The sequence below is a fragment of the Arachis duranensis genome, chromosome 3, assembly GCF_000817695.3.
Source record: "Arachis duranensis cultivar V14167 chromosome 3, aradu.V14167.gnm2.J7QH, whole genome shotgun sequence".
Classification (NCBI taxonomy): Eukaryota; Viridiplantae; Streptophyta; class Magnoliopsida; order Fabales; family Fabaceae; genus Arachis; species Arachis duranensis.
The window spans coordinates 20,108,147-20,128,455 of record NC_029774.3 but is presented as its reverse complement, the minus strand read 5'-3'; the positions used below and the strand labels follow the sequence as shown (position 1 = coordinate 20,128,455).

At 35.1% G+C, this 20,309-nt stretch overlaps 2 protein-coding genes across 2 annotated transcripts; both read left to right on the top strand.

The window, feature by feature from the left end:
* Nucleotides 1-2,646: 2,646 nt before the first annotated feature.
* On the top strand, nucleotides 2,647-3,255 carry LOC110278439 (uncharacterized). Its single transcript, XM_021136693.1, has one exon. The coding sequence runs from the start codon at nucleotides 2,647-2,649 to the stop codon at nucleotides 3,253-3,255; it is 609 nt and encodes a 202-aa protein (XP_020992352.1).
* A 7,617-nt stretch (nucleotides 3,256-10,872) lies between these two features.
* Nucleotides 10,873-11,376, top strand: LOC127745455 (uncharacterized mitochondrial protein AtMg00310-like). The gene has a single exon (XM_052258179.1). The coding sequence runs from the start codon at nucleotides 10,873-10,875 to the stop codon at nucleotides 11,374-11,376; it is 504 nt and encodes a 167-aa protein (XP_052114139.1).
* The last annotated feature ends 8,933 nt before the right edge of the window (nucleotides 11,377-20,309 follow it).

Below are 20,309 nucleotides of genomic sequence, written 5' to 3'. Positions count from 1 at the left end.
CAATTAACTTAAGGAAAATGTTCACTCTTGCTTATGTGAAGCTTGGGTAAGGTGAGGATACGATAATTCTATTTTATTTTCTTTGAATTTGAGCTTTGAATATTAAATTGGATATATATGTGTTATAAATGTGTATTAGGTTGAAAATAAATAATTGGAGCTTAAAATTGTGAATACTGGAACTTGGAGGAAGCGGATTAGTTGAGGTTTTGAGGGCTGAGTTCTTTTAGAAAAATTATTTTAGAATAATACTTGGAAATCGGCTAAGGTATAGTTTAGGTTTCTTGCATTTAATATATAATGTTCTGTGAAAACTTAGGCTAGACGACCATATGATAAGTTGGAATGCAGGTGTATGTTTAATGTTTAGTAATTTGTCGATGAATATATTTGGTTGAAGTTTATTGGATAATAAGTTATTAATTTTGGATGGTGAATGTTGTTATGTTAATTTGGAGAGAATTATGTTTGAATGTTATTGTTGATGAACATGGTTAGTTTGGTGCTTGTTGATTAAGTAATGATTTGGTGAATTATTGATTTGAGGTATAACTATTGTGGAGGTTGTTATGATAATGAGGTATTTTGTGTTAGAAGCCTAGGATTAGTGAACTATGATCTTTAGTTAAATTTTGGTTGTTGGATTTGAATATTGTATGAGTATAATTGTTGATCTAGGTAGATTTATTGTGGTGACTGTTATGATGATGAGGAAGGGTATGTTGAATTAGAAAGCAGGTTTGGACCTGAAAAGGGTGGCAAAGTTCGAGTTTTAGAGGAGATGCTGCTGAAATTTTATAAAAATCAGAGATTTTGTTTAGATGATTATTTAAAAGAGATTTAGATTTAAAGGTTATATGGTTTGATTTTGAGTTATTAAGAAAATGAGTATGTTTTAAGTTTGAATTTTGATTCTTAGAAAAGAAAGAATTATGTTTTGAATTGGAACTATTGATGGACGGTATGGGAGGTGTGATAATGAAGGATAAGGATTGAATATGTTTAATGTATGATGATGAATGAGATGCAATTGAGAATGATGTGGATGTTGATGAATTATAATTGAATTATTTATATGGCTTCTGAATTTGAATGATCTGAGATACGAGATTCCCTGGATAAAGTGCCGTGGCTTGCCACCACGTGTACCAGGTAGAAAACTCGATACTCTGTTGACCCTACGACGTAAGTGTGACCGGGCACTATATAAATTCCCGGGAATGTTACCCCCATTGAGTAATATTGATTATTTGAGATAAAACTATGCATAGACTCATGGGGATGCACATCGGGGGACAGTCTAAGTACAATTCAGACTTGTCGGGTTGGCTGGATAACCGACAGATGAGCCTCATCAGCCATAAGACAGGCATGCATCATATTCATATTACTTGAACTACTTGCTTGTGCTTTAATTGGGTATGCCTAAATATATTTGCCATGCTAAATGTATATTTGTTACCTGCGGTATTTGTAACCTTCCTGTGCTTGCCTTTATCTGTTTATTTGTCTGTGAAATACTGAAGGAGATGGAGGTATGGAGGAATGGCAGTATGAGATTTAGGTTTAAGGTTAAGTTAAGTCAGGTTTACATATTCTTAGAAAACCACCTTTTATGGCTTCTATTTAATACTTTAAGCTCTATAATCTGAGAGTCGGCGTTCTAGGATTTCCTCTGGCATTCCCAGGGCCTTATATATTATGTGTGTGGCACCTTTACCATACTGAGAACCTCCGGTTCTCATTCCATACTATGTTGTTATTTTTCAGATGCAGGTCGAGAGGCATCTCGTTAGGCGTCTGGACCCTTGAAGCGGAGTGGTTACATGGTTATTTTGTTATACTATAATGTGTATATATGTACTTAGCTTTCTCTCTGCATAACTTGTTCTTTTGATCCTCCTAGAGGTTTATGGAGAGGCAGGATTGTGTATATGTACTTTTGGGTTTTTGGGATATGTATGTATATTTGTGTAAATATTCTCTGGCCAGTCTTGACTTCACAGGCTGAGTTAGGAGCTTATTATTTTGTATCTTTGGCACTCTATTCCTACTTCTGTTATCTTATGTTTGACAGTTACGGTTTTCTTAGCACGCAAGTTAACTTGTTCCTTGAGCGTTGCGCTTTTATCTCGCGATTTTTATTTCCCCTATTCTTCAAGGCTCCTAGCATATTATAATTTTTCTGCTATTATATGTACTCATTTTATTTTAGAGGTCGTAATACCATACCACCTTCGTTTTACGACTTAAGCGTAAAGCTTAGTGTGGTAGGGTGTTACATTACGGTATCAGAGCAGTTCGTTCCTATAGAGTCTGAGAGACGGACTGATTGTACTTCTGTGCATTCTCTGTATATGTGTTTATGTGCTATTAGGATATCTGATTGATATATATGGCATAAACTTTTGTGAGCATGCATTTGGATCTTAAAGCATTAGACCTGCGATATTGAGACTGATCAACTTAATATCACTTGTTTGGTGTGTATATGGACCAGATGTCGACTCACGGACGCAGTCGTGGGTGAGGTAGAGGTAGGACATGCATTGTTACTCCTTCCCCTATAGGGATTGATCCAGTCGAGGCATTGGGTAATCAAATAAATCAGGGTAGCATGGGAACAATAATGATGAGGACGGTCCTATGACACTTGCTACATTTCTGAAAGTTTGCCCTCTGACTTTTAGGGGAACCTCAAATCCTACTGATGCAGATAATTGGATTCAGACTATGGAAAGGGTATTACAAGCACAGCAGGTTCCTGAAGAGCAATTGGTTGAGTTTGGAACTTATCAGTTGCAAGGTGAAGCTCAGTATTGGTGGCAGGGAACACGACGTATCCTATATCCTAATGGTGCTGCGATTTCTTGGGAGGTTTTCCGGACAGAGTTCTATAAGAAATACTTTCCTAATTCAGCCAGAAATGCCAAGGAACTTGAATTAATGCAGTTAAAACAGGGGCAGATGACTGTTGCTGAGTATACTAGTAAGTTTGAGGAGTTGTGTCGCTTTTCTCGTATCTGTCAAGGGGCACCAGAAGATTTTGCCGAATGGAAGTGTATTAAGTATGAGGGAGGTCTTCGGAGTGATATTCTGAGCTTTGTTGCCCCAATGGAGATCAGGGTATTTTCTGAATTGGTGAATAAGAGTAGGGTGGCTGAGGATTGTGTGAGAAAGGTAGCAGCAGAGAAAAGGGAGTTTGAGGGTGCCTTTTCAGATACCTTCAGGAAGGAACTTTGCTCCGAGAGGTAGGAATTTTAAGCGTGGAGGCTTTGTTCCGCAGCAGACTCAGGGTTAAGGTAATTACAGAAGGTTGAATACCAATGTTAATTAGGGAAGAAGGTTTGGAAAGTAGCCACAGCAGGATTTGAATTGTCAGAGGTGCGAAAGGTATCATCCTGGAGTTCCGTGCAGAGTAGGACTTGGAGTATGCTATTCCTGTTGACAGCCCAGACATATGGCCACTAATTGCCCGGAGAAGAAGAAGTATGAGACTGGTAGGGTGCAGCAGCCAGGGAGAGTATACACTACTTCTACCATAGGTGCTGAGGGATCTGAGACACTGATTAGAAGTAATTGTGAAATGGCTGGTAAAATCTTAAATGCTTTATTTGATTCAGGAGCAAGTCATTTATTTATTGCATTTGAAAAGGCCCATGAGTTAGGATTGAGAATAGTGGTTTTAGGTTATAATTTGAAAGTATATAATGCTACTCATGAAGCTATGGTGACTAGGATAAGATGTCCACAAGTTCTCTTTTGAGTACAACAGCTTGAATTTGTGCATGATTTGATTTGTTTGCCTATGACTGGTCTTGATCTCATTTTGGGATTGGATTGGTTATCCAAGAATCATGTTTTGCTTGATTGTTTTGAGAAGTCAGTACAGTTTATGCCGGAAGGGTCAGAAACATCGGTTGTGGTGAATAGTTACTATTTGAATTCTATGATAGTAAACTGTTCTGGAACTGAATGTCAGGGTATTATGTTATTAACTGTGGGAGTATCAGGTGATGATCAGAGTTTAGAGCAGATTCCGGTTGTATGTGAATTTCCAGATGTGTTTCCGGATGATATTAATGAATTCCCACCTAACCGAGAGGTTGAATTTGCAATTGAGTTGGTACCTGAATCCGGTCCAATTTTAATTACTCCTTATAGGATGTCACCTTTAGAAATGGATGAACTGAAGGCTCAGCTGGAAGATCTGTTGGGTAAGCATTTTATCCGACCAAGTGTTTCTCCATGGGGAGCGCCAGTGTTACTAGTAAAGAAGAAGGATGGTAGTATGCGGTTGTGTGTCGATTATCGGCAATTGAATAAGATCATTGTGAAGAACAAATATCCATTGTCTAGAATTGATGACCTAATGGATCAATTACAGGGTGCCGGTGTGTTTTCTAAGATTGACCTATGATCCAGGTATCATCAGATAAGGGTTAGAGACGAGGATATTCCGAAAACTGCTTTCAGAACCCGTTATGGTCATTATGAGTATACAGTGATGTCTTTCGGGTTAACTAATGCCCCGGCAGTATTTATGGATTATATGAACAGGATTTTCCGACTGTACCTGGACAAGTTTGTTATTGTCTTCATTGATGACATTTTTGTTTATTCGAAGTCTGAAGAGGAACATGTTGATCACTTGCGAACTATGCTGCAAATTCTGAGAGACAGGAAGTTATATGCTAAGTTATCTAAATGCGAGTTTTGGAAGAGTGAAGTGAAGTTTCTTGGCCACGTGGTGAGTAAGCAGGGAATAGCTGTGGATCCTGCTAAGGTGGAAGCAGTGATGAATTGGGAGCGACCAACTTCAGTAACAGAGATAAGGAGTTTCCTAGGTCTGGCCGGGTATTATCGCAGATTCATTAAGGAATTTTCACAGCTCGCCTTACCTTTAACTAAATTGACTAGGAAGGATACGCCTTTTATCTGGACTCCGGAGTGTGAAGAGAGTTTTCAAGCATTAAAGCATAGGTTGACTACTGCACCTATATTGGTATTACCTGAACCAAGTGAACCATTTGAAGTGTACTGTGATGCATTGCTAAAAGGTTTAGGGTGCGTTTTGATGCAGCACCAGAATGTTGTAGCATACGCCTCACGACAATTAAGGCCGCATGAAATGAACTATTCGACACATGATTTGGAACTTGCTGCTGTTGTGTTTGCTTTAAAGATTTGGAGGCACTATCTCTATGGCATTAGGTTTCATGTTTTCTCAGATCACAAGAGTTTGAAGTATCTTAGTGAGCAGAAAGAGTTGAATATGCGTCAGAGGAGGTGGATAGAGCTTCTGAAAGATTATGATTTTGAATTGAATTATCATCCAGGAAAAGCGAACGTTGTGGTGGACGCTTTGAGTCGGAAATCTTTATATGCAGCTTGGATGATGCTACAGGAGGAAGAGTTACTGAAGGCATTTCAAGGTTTGAATTTGGGAATTAGAGAAGAATCTGGAATTTTGTGTTTGAGTCAGTTACAGATTTCAAGTGATTTTAAATCAGAACTCCTGAAGGCTCATCGAGACAGTGAAGCATTACATAAGGTATTACCAGCAGTTGAACAGGAAAAATAGTGGAGAGTGTCAGAAGGACATGATGGTTTGTGGAGGTTCAAGAACCAGATTATTGTGCCAGATATTGGAGACCTGCGATAGAGTATTTTGAAGGAAGCTCATAAGAGTGGATTCTCAATTCACCCGGGGAGTACTAAAATGTATCAAGATCTGAAAGCGATGTTCTGGTGGTCAGGTATGAAGAATGATGTGGCATTTCATGTATCTAAATGTTTAACGTGTCAGAAGGTTAAGATTGAGCATCAGAGACCATCAGGGACCCTTCAGCCTTTGGAGATTCCACAATGGAAATGGGAGAGTATTGCAATGGATTTTGTGATAGGTTTGCCTAGAACCCGATCAGGTTGTGATGCTATTTGGGTGGTTGTGGATCGACTAACAAAATCAGCTCACTTTCTTTCTATCCGAATAAGTTACACAATAGAGGAATTAGCTCGAATGTATATTAAAGAGATTGTCAGGTTGCATGGCGTGCCTTCTACCATTATATCTGATAGGGATCCTCGCTTTACATCATGGTTCTGGGGAGCTTTTCAGCGTGCATTTGGAACTCAGCTAAGTTTGAGTACTGCGTATCACCCTCAGACAGATGGTCAATCAGAGAGAACTATTCAGACCTTGGAGGATACGCTAAGGGCTTGTGTTTTGGACCAGCCAGTTAGCTGGAATCGGTATATGCCATTAATAGAATTTGCTTATAATAATAGCTATCATGCGAGCATCGGAATGGCTCCATATGAGGCTCTGTATGGCAGAAAATGTCAATCTCTGTTGTGTTGGTATGAACTGGAGAAAGGAGTCTATTAGGGCCTGAGATGATAGCTGAAATGACTAAGCAGATAAAGAAGATTCGTAGTCGAATGCTTACAGCCCAAAGCCGCCAAAAGAGCTATGCTGACCAGAGGCGAAAGCCTTTGGAATTCGAAGAAGGAGAACATGTCTTTCTGAAGGTTACACCAACCACTGGGGTAGGAAGAGCTATTAAGACTAAGAAACTGAATCCCCGTTATATTGGACCGTTTGAGATCCTGAAGAGAATTGGGCTAGTGGCTTATAGAATTGCCTTACTACCGTATTTTTCGAATTTGCACAATGTGTTCCATGTGTCACAGCTTAGGAAGTACACTCCTGACGCAAGTCATGTTCTGGAACCAGAACCAATCCAAGTGAGAGAAGATCTAACACTTCTAGTAATTCTAGTGAGAATCGATGATACTAATATTAAACGATTACGCGGAAAGAAAGTATCATTGGTAAAAGTAGCTTGGAGTCGAGCTGGTATCAAGGAACATGCATGGGAGCTCGAATCAGATAAGCGAAAGGACTATCCACATCTCTTTTCACGTAACTAGATTTGAATTTTGAGGGCAAAATTCTTTATTAGGTGGGTAGGATGTAAATCCCGGTTAAATTAGTAAATAATTAGTCAATAAATTAGTTTTTAATAAGGAGGATTAGAAATGTGAATATTATATCAAATTAGGATAGAGCTCATCGAAACGAAAATTTTGACACCAAGTTTGAAGAAAACAGTCCAAAATTGGACCGAACGGACCAAACCGGTTGAACCGGATCCGAACCGGGCTATCGATCCAACCGGACCAGCCCTTTTAAGTGAACCCAAAACCTTTCTTCCCTTCACTTTAACAACAGAAATGAAGCTTTCAGCTTCCAGGGAAGGGAAGGACGAGAACTTCGCCGAAAACCCTTACGGTGGTTCCGATCCCCGTAACTTCTCCGTCCGAGCTCCGATTGTCGCACCGTTTGCGGCCACGCGTCCACCACGTCAAGCTCTACATTTCTACCAGAAAAATTTCACTGGTAACTTGTTTAATCACTCTCAGCCCTCTTTTCCCCCAATTTTCGAATTTTTAAGTGGGAATGTTGAATTTCTTTGATTTTTGATGTTTTAGGATCCAATTAGCTTGAGGTAAACGTTCACTCTTACTTATGTGAAGCTTGGGTAAGGTGAGGATACGATAATTCTATTTTATTTTCTTTGAATTTGAGCTTTGAGTATTAAATTGGATATATATGTGTTATAAATGTGTATTAGGTTGAAAATAAATAATTGGAGCTTAAAATTGTGAATACTAGAACTTGGAGGAAGCGGATTAGTTGAGGTTTTGAGGGCTGAGTTCTTTTAGAAAAATTGTCTTGGAATAATACTTGGGAATCGGCTACGGTATGGTTTAGGTTTCTTGCATTTAATATATAATGTTCTGTGAAAACTTAGGCTAGACGACCATAGGATAAGTTGGAATGCAAGTGTATGTTTAATGTTTAGTAATTTGTCGATGAATATATTTGGTTGAAGATTATTGGATAATTAGTTATTAATTTTGGATGGTGAATGTTGTTATGTTAATTTGGAGAGAATTATGTTTGAATGTTATTGTTGATGAACATGGTTAGTTTGGTGCTTGTTGATTAACTAATGATTTGGTGAATTATTGATTTGAGGTATAACTATTGTGGAGGTTGTTATGATAATGAGGTATTTTGTGTTAGAAGCCTAGGATTAGTGAACTATGATCCTTAGTTAAATTTTGATTGTTGGATTTGAATATTGTATGAGTATAATTGTTGATCTAAGGTAGATTTATTGTGGTGACTGTTATGATGATGAGGAAGGGTATGTTGAGTTGAAAAGAAAGCAGGTTTGGACCCGAAAAGGGTGGAAAAGTCTGAGTTTTAGAGAAGATGCTGTCGAAATTTTATAAAAATTAGAGATTTTCTTTAGATGATTATTTAAAAGAGATTTAGATTTAAAGGTTATATGGTTTGATTTTGAGTTATTAAGAAAATGAGTATGTTTTAAGTTTGAAGTTTGATTCTTAGAAAAGAAAGAATTATTCGTGGCTTGCCACCACATGTACCAGGTAGAAAACTCGATACTCTGTTGACCCTACGACGTAAGTGTGACCGGGCACTATATAAATTCCCGGGAATGTTACCCCCATTGAGTAATATTGATTATTTGAGATAAAACTATGCATAGACTCATGGGGATGCATGTTGGGGGACAGTCTAAGTACAATTCAGACTTGTCGGGTTGGCTGGATAACCGACAGATGAGCCTCATCAGCCATAGGACAGGCATGCATCATATGCATATTACTTGAACTACTTGCTTGTGCTTTAATTGGGTGTGCCTAAATGTATTTTTCATGCTAAATGTATATTTGTTACCTGCGGTATTTGTAACCTTCTTGTGCTTGCCTTTATCTGTTTATTTGTCTGTGAAATACTGAAGGAGATGGAAGTATGAAGGAATGGTAGTATGAGATTTAGGTTTAAGGTTAAGTTAAGTCAGGTTTACATATTCTTAGAAAACCACCTTTTATGGCTTCTATTTAATACTTTAAGCTCTATAATATGAGAGTCGGCGTTCTAGGATTACCTCTGGCATTCCCAGGGCCTTATATATTATGTGTGTGGCACCTTTACCATACTGAGAATCTCCGGTTCTTATTCTATACTATGTTGTTATTTTTCAGATACAGGTTGAGAGGCATTTCGTTAGGCGTCTGGACCCTTGAAGCGGAGTGGTTATAGGGTTATTTTGTTATGCTATAATGTGTATATATGTACTTAGCTTTCTCTCTGCATAACTTGTTCTTTTGATCCTCCTAGAGGTTTATGGAAAGGCAGGATTGTGTATATGTACTTTTGGGTTTTTGGGATATGTATGTATATATGTGTAAATACTCTCTGGCCAGTCTTGACTTCACAGGCTGAGTTAGGAGCTTATTATTTTGTATCTTTGGCACTCTATTCCTGCTTCTGTTATCTTATGTTTGATAGTTACGGTTTTCTTAGCACGCAAGTTAACTCGTTCCTTGAGCGTTGCGCTTTTATCTCGTGATTTTTATTTTCCCTATTCTTCAAGGCTCCTAGCATATTATAATTTTTCTCCTATTATATGTACTCATTTTATTTTAGAGGTCGTAATACCACACCACCTTCGTTTTACGACTTAAGCGTAAAGCTTAGTTTGGTAGGGTGTTACAGATCACAGACGATGTGGGCATAAGGTATAAAGATGAAGATAAGATAGAAGAGGTCATGAGGGGCTTCTTCAAAAATCTATTCAAATAAGAAGAAACACAGTATGAGAAGGAAGTGACTGATGTGGTTAAGGGGAGGATAAACAAGGACAGATTTGAGACTCTCAATGCGGCATTCACAAAAGAGGAGATTTTCCAAGGCCTTCAATAGATGCATCCCACAAAAGCACCAGGTCCAGATGGCTTACCGGCAATTTTCTATCAAAGAATGTGGAAAACTGTGGGAGATCAAGTGGCAAATGCAGTGCTAAGATTTTGAATGAAGGAGCAGATCCGACACCTATTAACCACATTCACATCTGTTTGATACCAAAAGTTGAGAAACCGAAGCATACAAGGGAATATAGACCAATATCCATGTGTAACGTCATCTTCAAATTAGCAACTAAAAAATTTGGCAACCAGGCTGAAGTCAATCCTTCCACAAATAGTTGGAGAAAATCAAAGTGCATTTGTCCCGGGTAGGCTTATAACAAATAATAATCTGATTGCGTTTGAAGCTTTCCATTACATGAAGAAAAGGTCAAAAGGAAGAAGAGATTTTGTGGGAATGAAACTCAATATGGAGAAAGCATATGATCGAGTGGAATGGAGCTTCCTAAGAGAGATCCTGATCTCAATGGAGTTTCCAAACAAGTGGGTGCAAACAGTTTGGAATTGCATTAGCACTCCGTCTTTTTCATTACTACTAAATGGTACCCCTTCCAAAAGCTTCAAACCATCAAAAGGATTGAGGCAAGGAGACTCCTATTTCCATACCTCTTTATCTTCTGTGTCAAAGCCCTATCGAGAACCCTCATTAAGGCACAAAACAACAGGCTGATCCACGAAATTAGAATCTCAAAGAAGGGACTGAAATAAACAGTCTATTCTTCGCCGACGATAGTATACTCTTCACAAGAGCCACTGACCGAGACATTCAAGCCACCAAAGAACCCTGATTGTATACCAGAGGGCCTCGGGATAGCGAATAAACTTAAAAAAATCGAAGTTGTCTTTTAGCCGAAACGTACCAACTAACAGACAGAAACTTATCCAAGAATGTTTGGAGATAAAGGTTGTACAAAGACATTCTAAGTACCTAGGGCTTCCTACTTTTGTTGGGAGATCTAATAAACAGGTTTTTGAGCATGTCCAAGACAAAGTGTGGAAGAAGTTGAAGGGGTGGAAGGAGAAGTACTTATCAAGTCCGTCGCGCAATCGATCCCAACATACATAATGGAATGCTTCAAACTTCTGAGCGGCCTATGCCACCGTATTGTGTTTATGACCAACAGATTCTATTGGGGCTCAAAGAATGGAGAAAGGAAGATTCATTGGATAAAATGGGAAAAGATGTGCCTACCAAAACAGAGTGGAGGATTGGGATTCAAAGATATCAAAGCTTTCAATATGGCGCTTCTTGTAAAACAAGGATGGAGATTGATCAGGAACCCAGATTCATTAGCAGCCAAAACCATAGGATGCAAGCACTTTAATAGAAAAAAATTTTTAAACTCGAAGATTGGTTTCATACCAAGCTATACTTGGAGGAGAATTTGGCAAGCAAAAGGAGTGTTGGAAAAGAGAAGTTGTTGGAAAGTTGGAAATGGAAACAACATCAAAATCTGGAAGGACCCTTGGTTGCCAAAACAAAATGGATCAAAAGTCTGGTCCCCTCCAAAGATTCTTGAAGCAGATGCAATAATTACAGAGCTGATGACAACAGATGACAAAGAATAGAATAGAAGGCTAATAAACCAAATATTCCTAAATTTTGAAGCAAAGCAGATTGTCAAAATTCCTATTCCCAGGTCAGATTAACCAGACAGGTTTATTTGGAAGAAAGTTAGAGATGGAAATTTCAGAGTCAAATTGGCCTATCATGAAATAAAAATCCAAAACAGGAACCAACCATACAATTCAAGCATAGACCAAGAGGAAGAGAATACCTAGAATCAACTATGGAAAATTAAAGCTCACCCAAGAATACTGAACTTCATGTGGAGACTCTTACACTACTCCTTGCCAACGAAGAAGAGCCTGAATAGAAGAGGAATTAATTATTCACCGATCTGCACCAGATGCTGGAATGAGGAAGAGACTGAGGAGCACATCTTCAGAGATTGCGAATTTGCGAAAAGATTCTGGTTTGCCTCCCCGTTCACCCTTAGAACTGAAGCTGGAAGGGACACAAACCTGAAAAAATGGATAATGATTACAATAGAGATTCTCCATAAATAAGAAAAGGGAGTGTTCTGTACCATGCTGAATCAATTGTGGAAGGAGAGAAACTCCATGGTGTTTGAGAAAAAGGTGTTGTAGATCAAAGAAGAACTGGAAAAAGCTAGATCTCTCTTTGAGGAATTTTGGCAAACCCAGATCAGAGAGGAAACAAGGACAAGTGGGAATTAACAGCAGTGTCTATCAATGCGAAATTGGGAGTGTAACACCCTAACTTTTAGCACGTCATGATCGTACCAAAAGTAAGGCGTTACTAACTTGTTTTCCTTTTTAACTATTTAATATTGTGCCTTTAGTTCGATGTCGCGTTTCAGTTTTATAGAAAATTCCAGAAAATTGTTTTTAGTAATTTAAATCACATATAAAAAATCTTCAAATAATAATAATCACATAATTATTATTAATAATAAATGCTATACAAATGAATTCAATATAAAACTTGAAGACAATACCTATCCCTTTGGACAAAATAAAAGCTAAAGCAACAAGGGCGAATGAACTCTATAAAAATAATAGGTATCACAAGTAAATCTACTATTTGTCTGCAACTTCATATTGAATCTTTGAATCTGTTACTGAAAGGGTAGAAGATTTTGGGGTGAGAACAAACCACACGTTCTCAGTAGGGAATGTGAATGCCGTAAAAATAATGAATTTAATGCAAATAATTAGTTTACTCAGTAAAACTATTTTGTTAAACCTTTGAAATACTTTTTACTTTTACTTTATATAACTAATTACCTTCTTTAGATTTTCAGACTTCAAAAAATTCTCAATCACAATCTCAGTTTTCAATCACAGAGAAACAATAGCACAAGAAACAGATCAACACACAAACAAATTGCGATAAGACAAACAACATAATCACAGAGAAACAAGATAAGCAAACACAATCAAATGCAAATGCACAAATAAGGATGATGCATGTCTAGTCCTATAAAGGCCATGAGCTCATGTGTCGGTTTGTTGTCCGATTTCTGACACTGGTCCTGAGATAAGCGTCTCGTACCACCGTCCTTATCTCAGCCAACGTCCCCTTCATGAGCGTTACGTATCGCCGTCCTCATGAGAGAAACTTCCTTTCGGTCTCTAGTGAGCGTTACGCATCGCCGTCCTCACTGAGCCGTAACCTTTCTTTCGGTCTCTAGGGAGCGTTACGTATCGCTGTCCTCACTGAGTCGTCCTTATAGTGTCAAGTGAGCATTACGTATCGCCGTCCCCACTAGACACTTGGCACTAAGGTCCAAACAGTATTCAATTTCTTTTCAATCTTTGCTCTCTACTCTACTGTGGTAGAGATCCCTTTAATTATCTCTCTTTCTTTTATTTTTCGTTCTTTTTCTTTTCTTTCTTATCAACCGAACTCAAAACATAACTTAAAGCAAAATCTTTTCTCAAAAGATAGAATTTAACACATTATACTTTTCTTAATAAATCGAATTCAAAGTAGAATAAATCTTTTCCAAACTAAATAAGTCTCAAATAATTTAACTTTTCAAAATCAAATCTTTTAAAATAGCATTTCAAATAAGATCCCAAATTTTATAAAAATTTCGACAGCACTTCGCCTAAAACTTGGACTTAGCCACCCTTACGGTTTCCCTCTTTCTTAACAAATCACCACCCCTTTTCATCAGTAGTTATCATAATAATAGATTCTCAATAAACAACTTATCTTAAACCAGTTTAACGACTATTGTTCTTTTAAAAGTAAACCCATCTAACTTAAAGAATTCATAACTAATTTTCCAAAACCAATTCTTAATCAGTCACCAATCAAGTCCACTACCGTTACCATATATTGAATAACTAGCTCATCAACAACCAATTCAATATAATTCATCAAAGATTAGAATTTTAATTCATTCATCACAACCATCAATAATCGATCACAACTCACAACCACATCCAGCTTCAATTATAATTCAGAGTAATCTCCACAACTAACTTTTCTCAAATATATTTCAATCAATAATTAACTCATCATATTCCAATTTAATAACAATTAAGCAACCTTACACTCCAAATTTGGTATCTAAACCTAGAACTCTTCCAATATTACAATTCCGACTTCCATTTCATTAAACAAAGTTATTAGAATTAGTAATATAGCCCCAAAAACTCGGAATCAATAATTCACAAAATTACACATACATATTCATAATAGTTCATCAACTTCCAACAACGTTTTCAAGTATACCCTCATCGCCAATAAATCACATAACCAACAGAAATGATCATCCTCAAACACAGCCACAAATCAATCTCATCACAATTTCATTACATTCAACCATATCCACAATCACCAACAATCTCAATTTCATCAATTTTCATCAATTAATCAAACAAGACATTTATAAATTATTGGCAGTTACTCACTAAACTTCAATGGCATTCATAAATTAAAATAATTAATTTTAAAATAAATCTCCTAGCTCTATATGAAATCAAAATCAACGAAAATTTTGGAGAAAATTTTTGACCGAGCTGCTGAAGAGGAAAACGTCAGTAATTGCCTGTACCTCCTAGAACTCCAATTAGCCGAACTCAAGGAGAAGATGAGCTATGTCACTATCAGTTTCCATCGAATAAAAGTAACGCCAACGTGTAGAGGAGGAAGATACAAACACTTTTACCGGATTATATTTTTTATTAGAGTTACGGATCGCAAGAAATCGAAACCAAAAGAGTTAAGGTTTCATGGTTTTCCATCACCCACACTCTCAGTTACTTGCATTCTTTTCTTTTCTTCAAAGATTCAATTTTTAAGAGTAAAAGGAAGGTTAGATGGTATAACTTGAATTAGGTGTCGTTATCATATATATGAGATAATGACACCTAATCCAAGTTATACCATCTAATATTCCTTTTATCTTAGAAATCGAATCTTTGAAGAAAAGAAAATAATTCAAGTAACTGAGAGTGTGGGTGATGGAAAACCATGAAACCTTAATTCTTCTGGTTTCGATTTCTTACGATCCATAATTCCGATAAAAAATATAATCCAGTAAAAATGTTCGTATCTTCCTCCTCTATACATTGGTGTTACATGTGTGTGTACATGTATATATGGTATATGAGCCACGTTTTGGCTTTCCTTAATTCCTTAAGGCTTCGGCCAACGGTATATAAATAAATAATTAATTATTTAATTTTTAAAAATTTGAGTTGTTATAATAAGTACCCATCAGACTCTCTTAAAAAGTTAATGTTGACGCTGCAATCTTTAGAAATTTTAATAATGGCGTAGGAATGATAATTAGAGACAATTGGGGCCAAATAATGACAGCAGCTTCATGGGTTGTATCATACCTACTTGAACCACAAGAGACACAGGCTTATGCAGTCTTTGTTGGTATAAAATTAACAATGGAATGTTGTTTTACTAATATTATATTAGAGAGTGACAATATAAAAATAGTGAATGCTCTCAAAAAAGAAAGTAATTTGGATTCTTATTTTGGAATTTTTATTATTAATGTCCTAGATTTAGTAAGTAATTTTAGATTAGTCAGTTTCAATCATGTAAAGAAATGTGGAAACAAAATTGTTCGTGAATTAGCAAAATTAACACCTATCAATCTAAATTATGTGTAAATGGAGGATGCGCCTGTTCATGTACTCAATTTAGCATTATTAGACCTTTTGATTTCGTTGAATGAATTCTCTCTCTTTCCAATAAAAAAAAGACCAAAATAAGTATTTTTTTTTTTAAATTCAAACTCAATGTCATGGAGATTATATTCTAAATTTAAAGTCATATTTACCAAAAACAATGTATATACCATATATTCTAGTCTAGCCTTATTTATAGTAACTAACTCTTATTAACAGCATGGTTATCATTCTAAAACTAATCAAAACAAACTACTTTTAATCCAATATGAAATTAACCAAATTCATAAGAAATGTATATATTCACCCCTTATTTTATGTGTCGAGCAACATAAACAATCACATTTAATTGATAGAGAAAATTTATGAAATATGGATACTTATTTTATTTATCATATTCATATGTCAGACACATTTTAGACACAACACTCATTCGACACGTACATTTTTTTATGTCCAACCGCATTTTAATAAAAAATAAAAATTTATTTTTCAAATATACTTAGACATATTTAAATACTATCACATGTTGGCATGTCTAACCTTATTTTTAATATGTATTCTTGAAATGAGTTTAAAAATAGTATATATTATTTTATAATAAAAATATTTATATACTTTATATAATTAAAAAAGATAATAAAAATAATTAAAAAAATTAATTTTATATTTTATATATATGTCGTGTTATCATATCTTTTAAAAATTTTAAATTTGTGTGTCCATATATCCTGTGTCGTATCGTATCATATCCCATATCCATATTAGTGCTCATGCATCATAGGAGACAATCTGTTTTTTCCATAAACAATGATAGAGTTGGTAAAATAATTGTGAGAACGCATATTGAATCTATTTCTCCTTACTAAATAGTTGAAATCTCCAATGAATTATATAACCCATATTACTTGCTAAACCGTGGGAGCCTCCATGAATAATATAACACTTTTTCTCAAGCTTAATTGTTTGAACTCTTCACGACTACACCAGGGGCGAAGACACATAGGAGTGAAGGGGCAATAGGCCCCCAAAATTTTAATTTTTTTAAAAGAAAATTGATGGACATGTCCTCTTTTTTTTATTTCTCAACTCATTAGTTGATGAATTAGTGGGACTAATGCTGTTTTTTTTTTCTTTAATTCATAACAAAAAAAAGTTCATTCTTATATAGTTCTTATATAGTGTTAATAAAATATAACAGTTTTAGACTTAGTCTAGTAGTCTATTTTATTTAAAAGATAAAATATAAATTTCTATTTTTTTTAATGTTTTCATTCACTCAAATTTCTCACTTTTTAATAGTAACAACTTTTTCTATTTTTTTCTTTTTTTATTTTTTAATCTTTTTATCTTCTACTCTTTGACTCATTTTTTTTGCAGATTAAAAAAAAAATAATAATTCAATAAGTGATTCTTCACTTCTCTTTTTTAAAAAAAAATTTTATTTTTACTCTTTTTTATTTCAAGAGAATTATTGAAAATAGAGCAAATGAATTGTATTTAATATTACAATTTCTTAAGGACTAGTAAATGTTATGTTGTAGGATGAAAGAATAAGAAGAATAAATTATATACATCTAGCGTTGTAATTTTTTGTTTAATGTATTTTTTTATTATTTTTTGTTAGTCTTTGATACGTGAATATTTTATACCCATTTTTCGTTTATTTTCTAGTTAAATTTAATAAGTTTAATTATATTTTAGTGTCAAAATCCTCTTTGGATGCTACTTTGAATTTCTCTGGTGTTTTTATTATTTTAGGTGAAGTTCAAATTAATTTGGCAGAGTTTTGAGTAAAAAGAAAAAGAATTGAAGTTGCCCCCTGGCGTTTAGCGCCAGCAACCAGCACAGATCAAAAGCGCTTCTGCCTCTTTTCGTGCTAAACGCTAATCCTGGCAATCCGGATCACAATCACACTCTTGCAGCATTTTTAGTTGGATTTAACTCTTAGTTATTATCTTATCTTTTATTTTTGTAATTTTTATTACAAACAAAATCTTTTAGGTTTAGAATTTATTATTTTATTTTAATTTCAAATCAAATTAGGTTAGATATAAAAGGAAAAAGATTCACCCTTTATGGAGATCTTCTCACTTTTGCACATTTTACTTTTCAGAACTCTTATTTTCTCTGTAAGTCATGAGCCAACCTCCTCGGTTAAGGTTAAGAGCTCTGTTTATTTCTATAGATTAAGAATATTGCTTTTCTATTTTAATTAATGTATTAATTCAGTTTCAAGGATTGCTTTCACTCTTCATCTTATGAATCTGGATAGAACGATAGTATAACCCTTATTCTACATGTGTGCTTGTGATTCTCGACAGAGCTATTTTGCTTGAACAATATCTTGAAAGCAAATTCCTCCTAAATTGCTAATTACTTGAACTAATCTGAATACGTGACATATAATCCGTTTAACTTTGGGTAATTAAAGTTTCTGTGGGCATAAACTTGATTTTCTCTTAACCCTCTAATCTAAATTAAGTAACCAAGACATTGGCAGTTGATTTGGTTAGAGGAGACTAAATTTGGCGGTTGATTTAGTTAGAGGAGACTAAATCACTAAGATATTAGAGTTTAATCAATTACAGTTTGTTGTGAAATGAATCTTGCATGATTAAAATAGTTGGTAAGAAAACTTAATCCAAAAAAGTAAATATCTCCGATACCTTAACTATTTTCTCATACATTTCTCACTATTCTCATTACTTACATTTTCTACTCTTTAATTTATTGTTTAATGCTTTTGAACCCCCAAAATATCACTTTCTACTTGCCTGACTAAGTGAATCATTCGACCATTATTGCTCAGTCCATCAATTTTTGTGGGATTCGACCCTCACTCACCTAAAGTATTACTTGATACGACGCGGTGCACTACCGGTTAGTTTGTGGGTATTCAAAAATCTGCATCAGTCTTGCCTATTTTTTTTATGTTTTTAATATATTTGGTTATTTACTTAATTAAGTATTATTTGTTAATTAAATTTATGTTATTATACGTTAGTTTGTATATTTAGTTTTTTATAATTTACACTTTTTGCTAAATACATTTTTAATTATAGGAACTTATTTGGCCATTTGAATTATGGGTAAGTTCAAAATCATTGATACATTTTTTAAAAGAAAAGAACAAGGAAATGAAGATGCTTCTACTATTACTACCCCAATACTTGAGGGGTCATCAAATTTCATTACTTCAAGTTCTTCATTGAATAGCTCAAAGCGTCCACGACTTCTTCCTAATCAACTGGATGCTTTTCATTTGGAAAGAGATCCTAAAATGCGACCAATGATTTGGAAGTTTTCTCCAAATTAAAGAGATGAAAACTGTCGAGCTTATATTAAAGTTGGGCCAAATCAATCAATTCTTGATAACTATCCATTTTCTGGTGATAAAAATCATCGTCGCTTTCAAGCTTCGTGGTTTAAATTGTTCCCACCATCTTACTTAGAATATTCTATAGAAGATGATGCCGTATATTGTTTTTCATACTTTCTTTTTGCTATGGAATCTTCAATCAATATGCGTTCAAATGCTTTTATTGAGAATGATTTCAGGAATTGGAATAAAATAAATAATGGAAAAAAATGTGCTCTTTTGAATCACATTGACAAAGCTCCCTACTCATTCCATCATAAGGCGCTAAAATTATGTGATGATTTGATGAAACAATCACAATATATCAACAGACTTCTTCATAAGCAAACATCAGAAGAGATTGAAAATAATCGAATTCGACTAGGAGCATCTGTAGATTGCATTAGATGGTTGACATTTTAAGGTTGCGCTTACAGAAAACATGATGAAAGCCAAAGTTCAAGTAACAGAGATAACTTTTTGGAAATGTTAAAATTTTTGGGATCTTACAATGAAAGAATGAAAAAGAATGTTTTGAAAAATGCTCCAAAAAATGCTAAGTATACTTCAAATGATGTCCAAAAAGAAATTCTACATATTCTTGCTATTAAGGTGACAAATTCAATTAGAGAAGAGATTGGAGATACCAAATTTTGTTTTAGTGTTGATGAAGCTAGAGATGAATCTAAAAAGGAGCAAATGGCCATTGTTTTGAGATTTGTTACTCTAGAGAGTTTTGTTAAAGAGAGATTCTTTGATCTTGTGCATGCCACTGATACTTTTGAAATAACTTTAAAGAAATAGTTAATTTCTATCCTTTCTCATCATAATCTCCAAGTTAAAAATATTAGGGGTCAAGAGTATGATGATGCTAGTAACATGCGGGGTGAGTGGAATGGTTTGCAAGTTTTGTTTCTTAAAGATTTTCCACAAGCATATATGTACATTGTTTTGTTCATAGGTTACAATTAGTACTGGTGATAGCTTCAAGAGAGATACTTTAGATTCATGAATTTTTTATTCAATTAAACTCTATTGTCATTATTGTTAGTGCTTCTTCAAAAAGACATGATTAATTACAAGAAGCTCAAGCAATTGAAAATGCAAACTTGATTGCTCAAAAGGAATTAGAAACAGGCAAAGGTGTGAATCAAATAAGCACTTTATAAAGAGTTGGGGATACTCGATGGAGCTCTCACTTTAATTCTATGAGAAAGTATGGGGAGCCAATGAATTTAGTGTACAATATGTACAATAGAGGTAAAATTGAAATTAACATCAAATGATAAATAAATAATTAATTTTTAATAATTACCAATTTGAAATTCAAAATAAATAAGGATTTGCAACAGTTACGTAAACCCCAAAAATGGACTCCTTCTCCCTTATCTGATGTGACTGGCTTCTCGTCCGTCTCTTCCTCTCTCACCGACGCCGTGCCGCCACAGACACCAAC

What these genes read in the sequence shown, in the direction of transcription:
- LOC110278439 (XM_021136693.1), top strand. Translation starts at nt 2,647, where the DNA reads ATGACACTTGCTACATTTCTGAAAGTTTGCCCTCTGACTTTTAGGGGA.
- LOC127745455 (XM_052258179.1), top strand. Translation starts at nt 10,873, where the DNA reads ATGGAATGCTTCAAACTTCTGAGCGGCCTATGCCACCGTATTGTGTTT.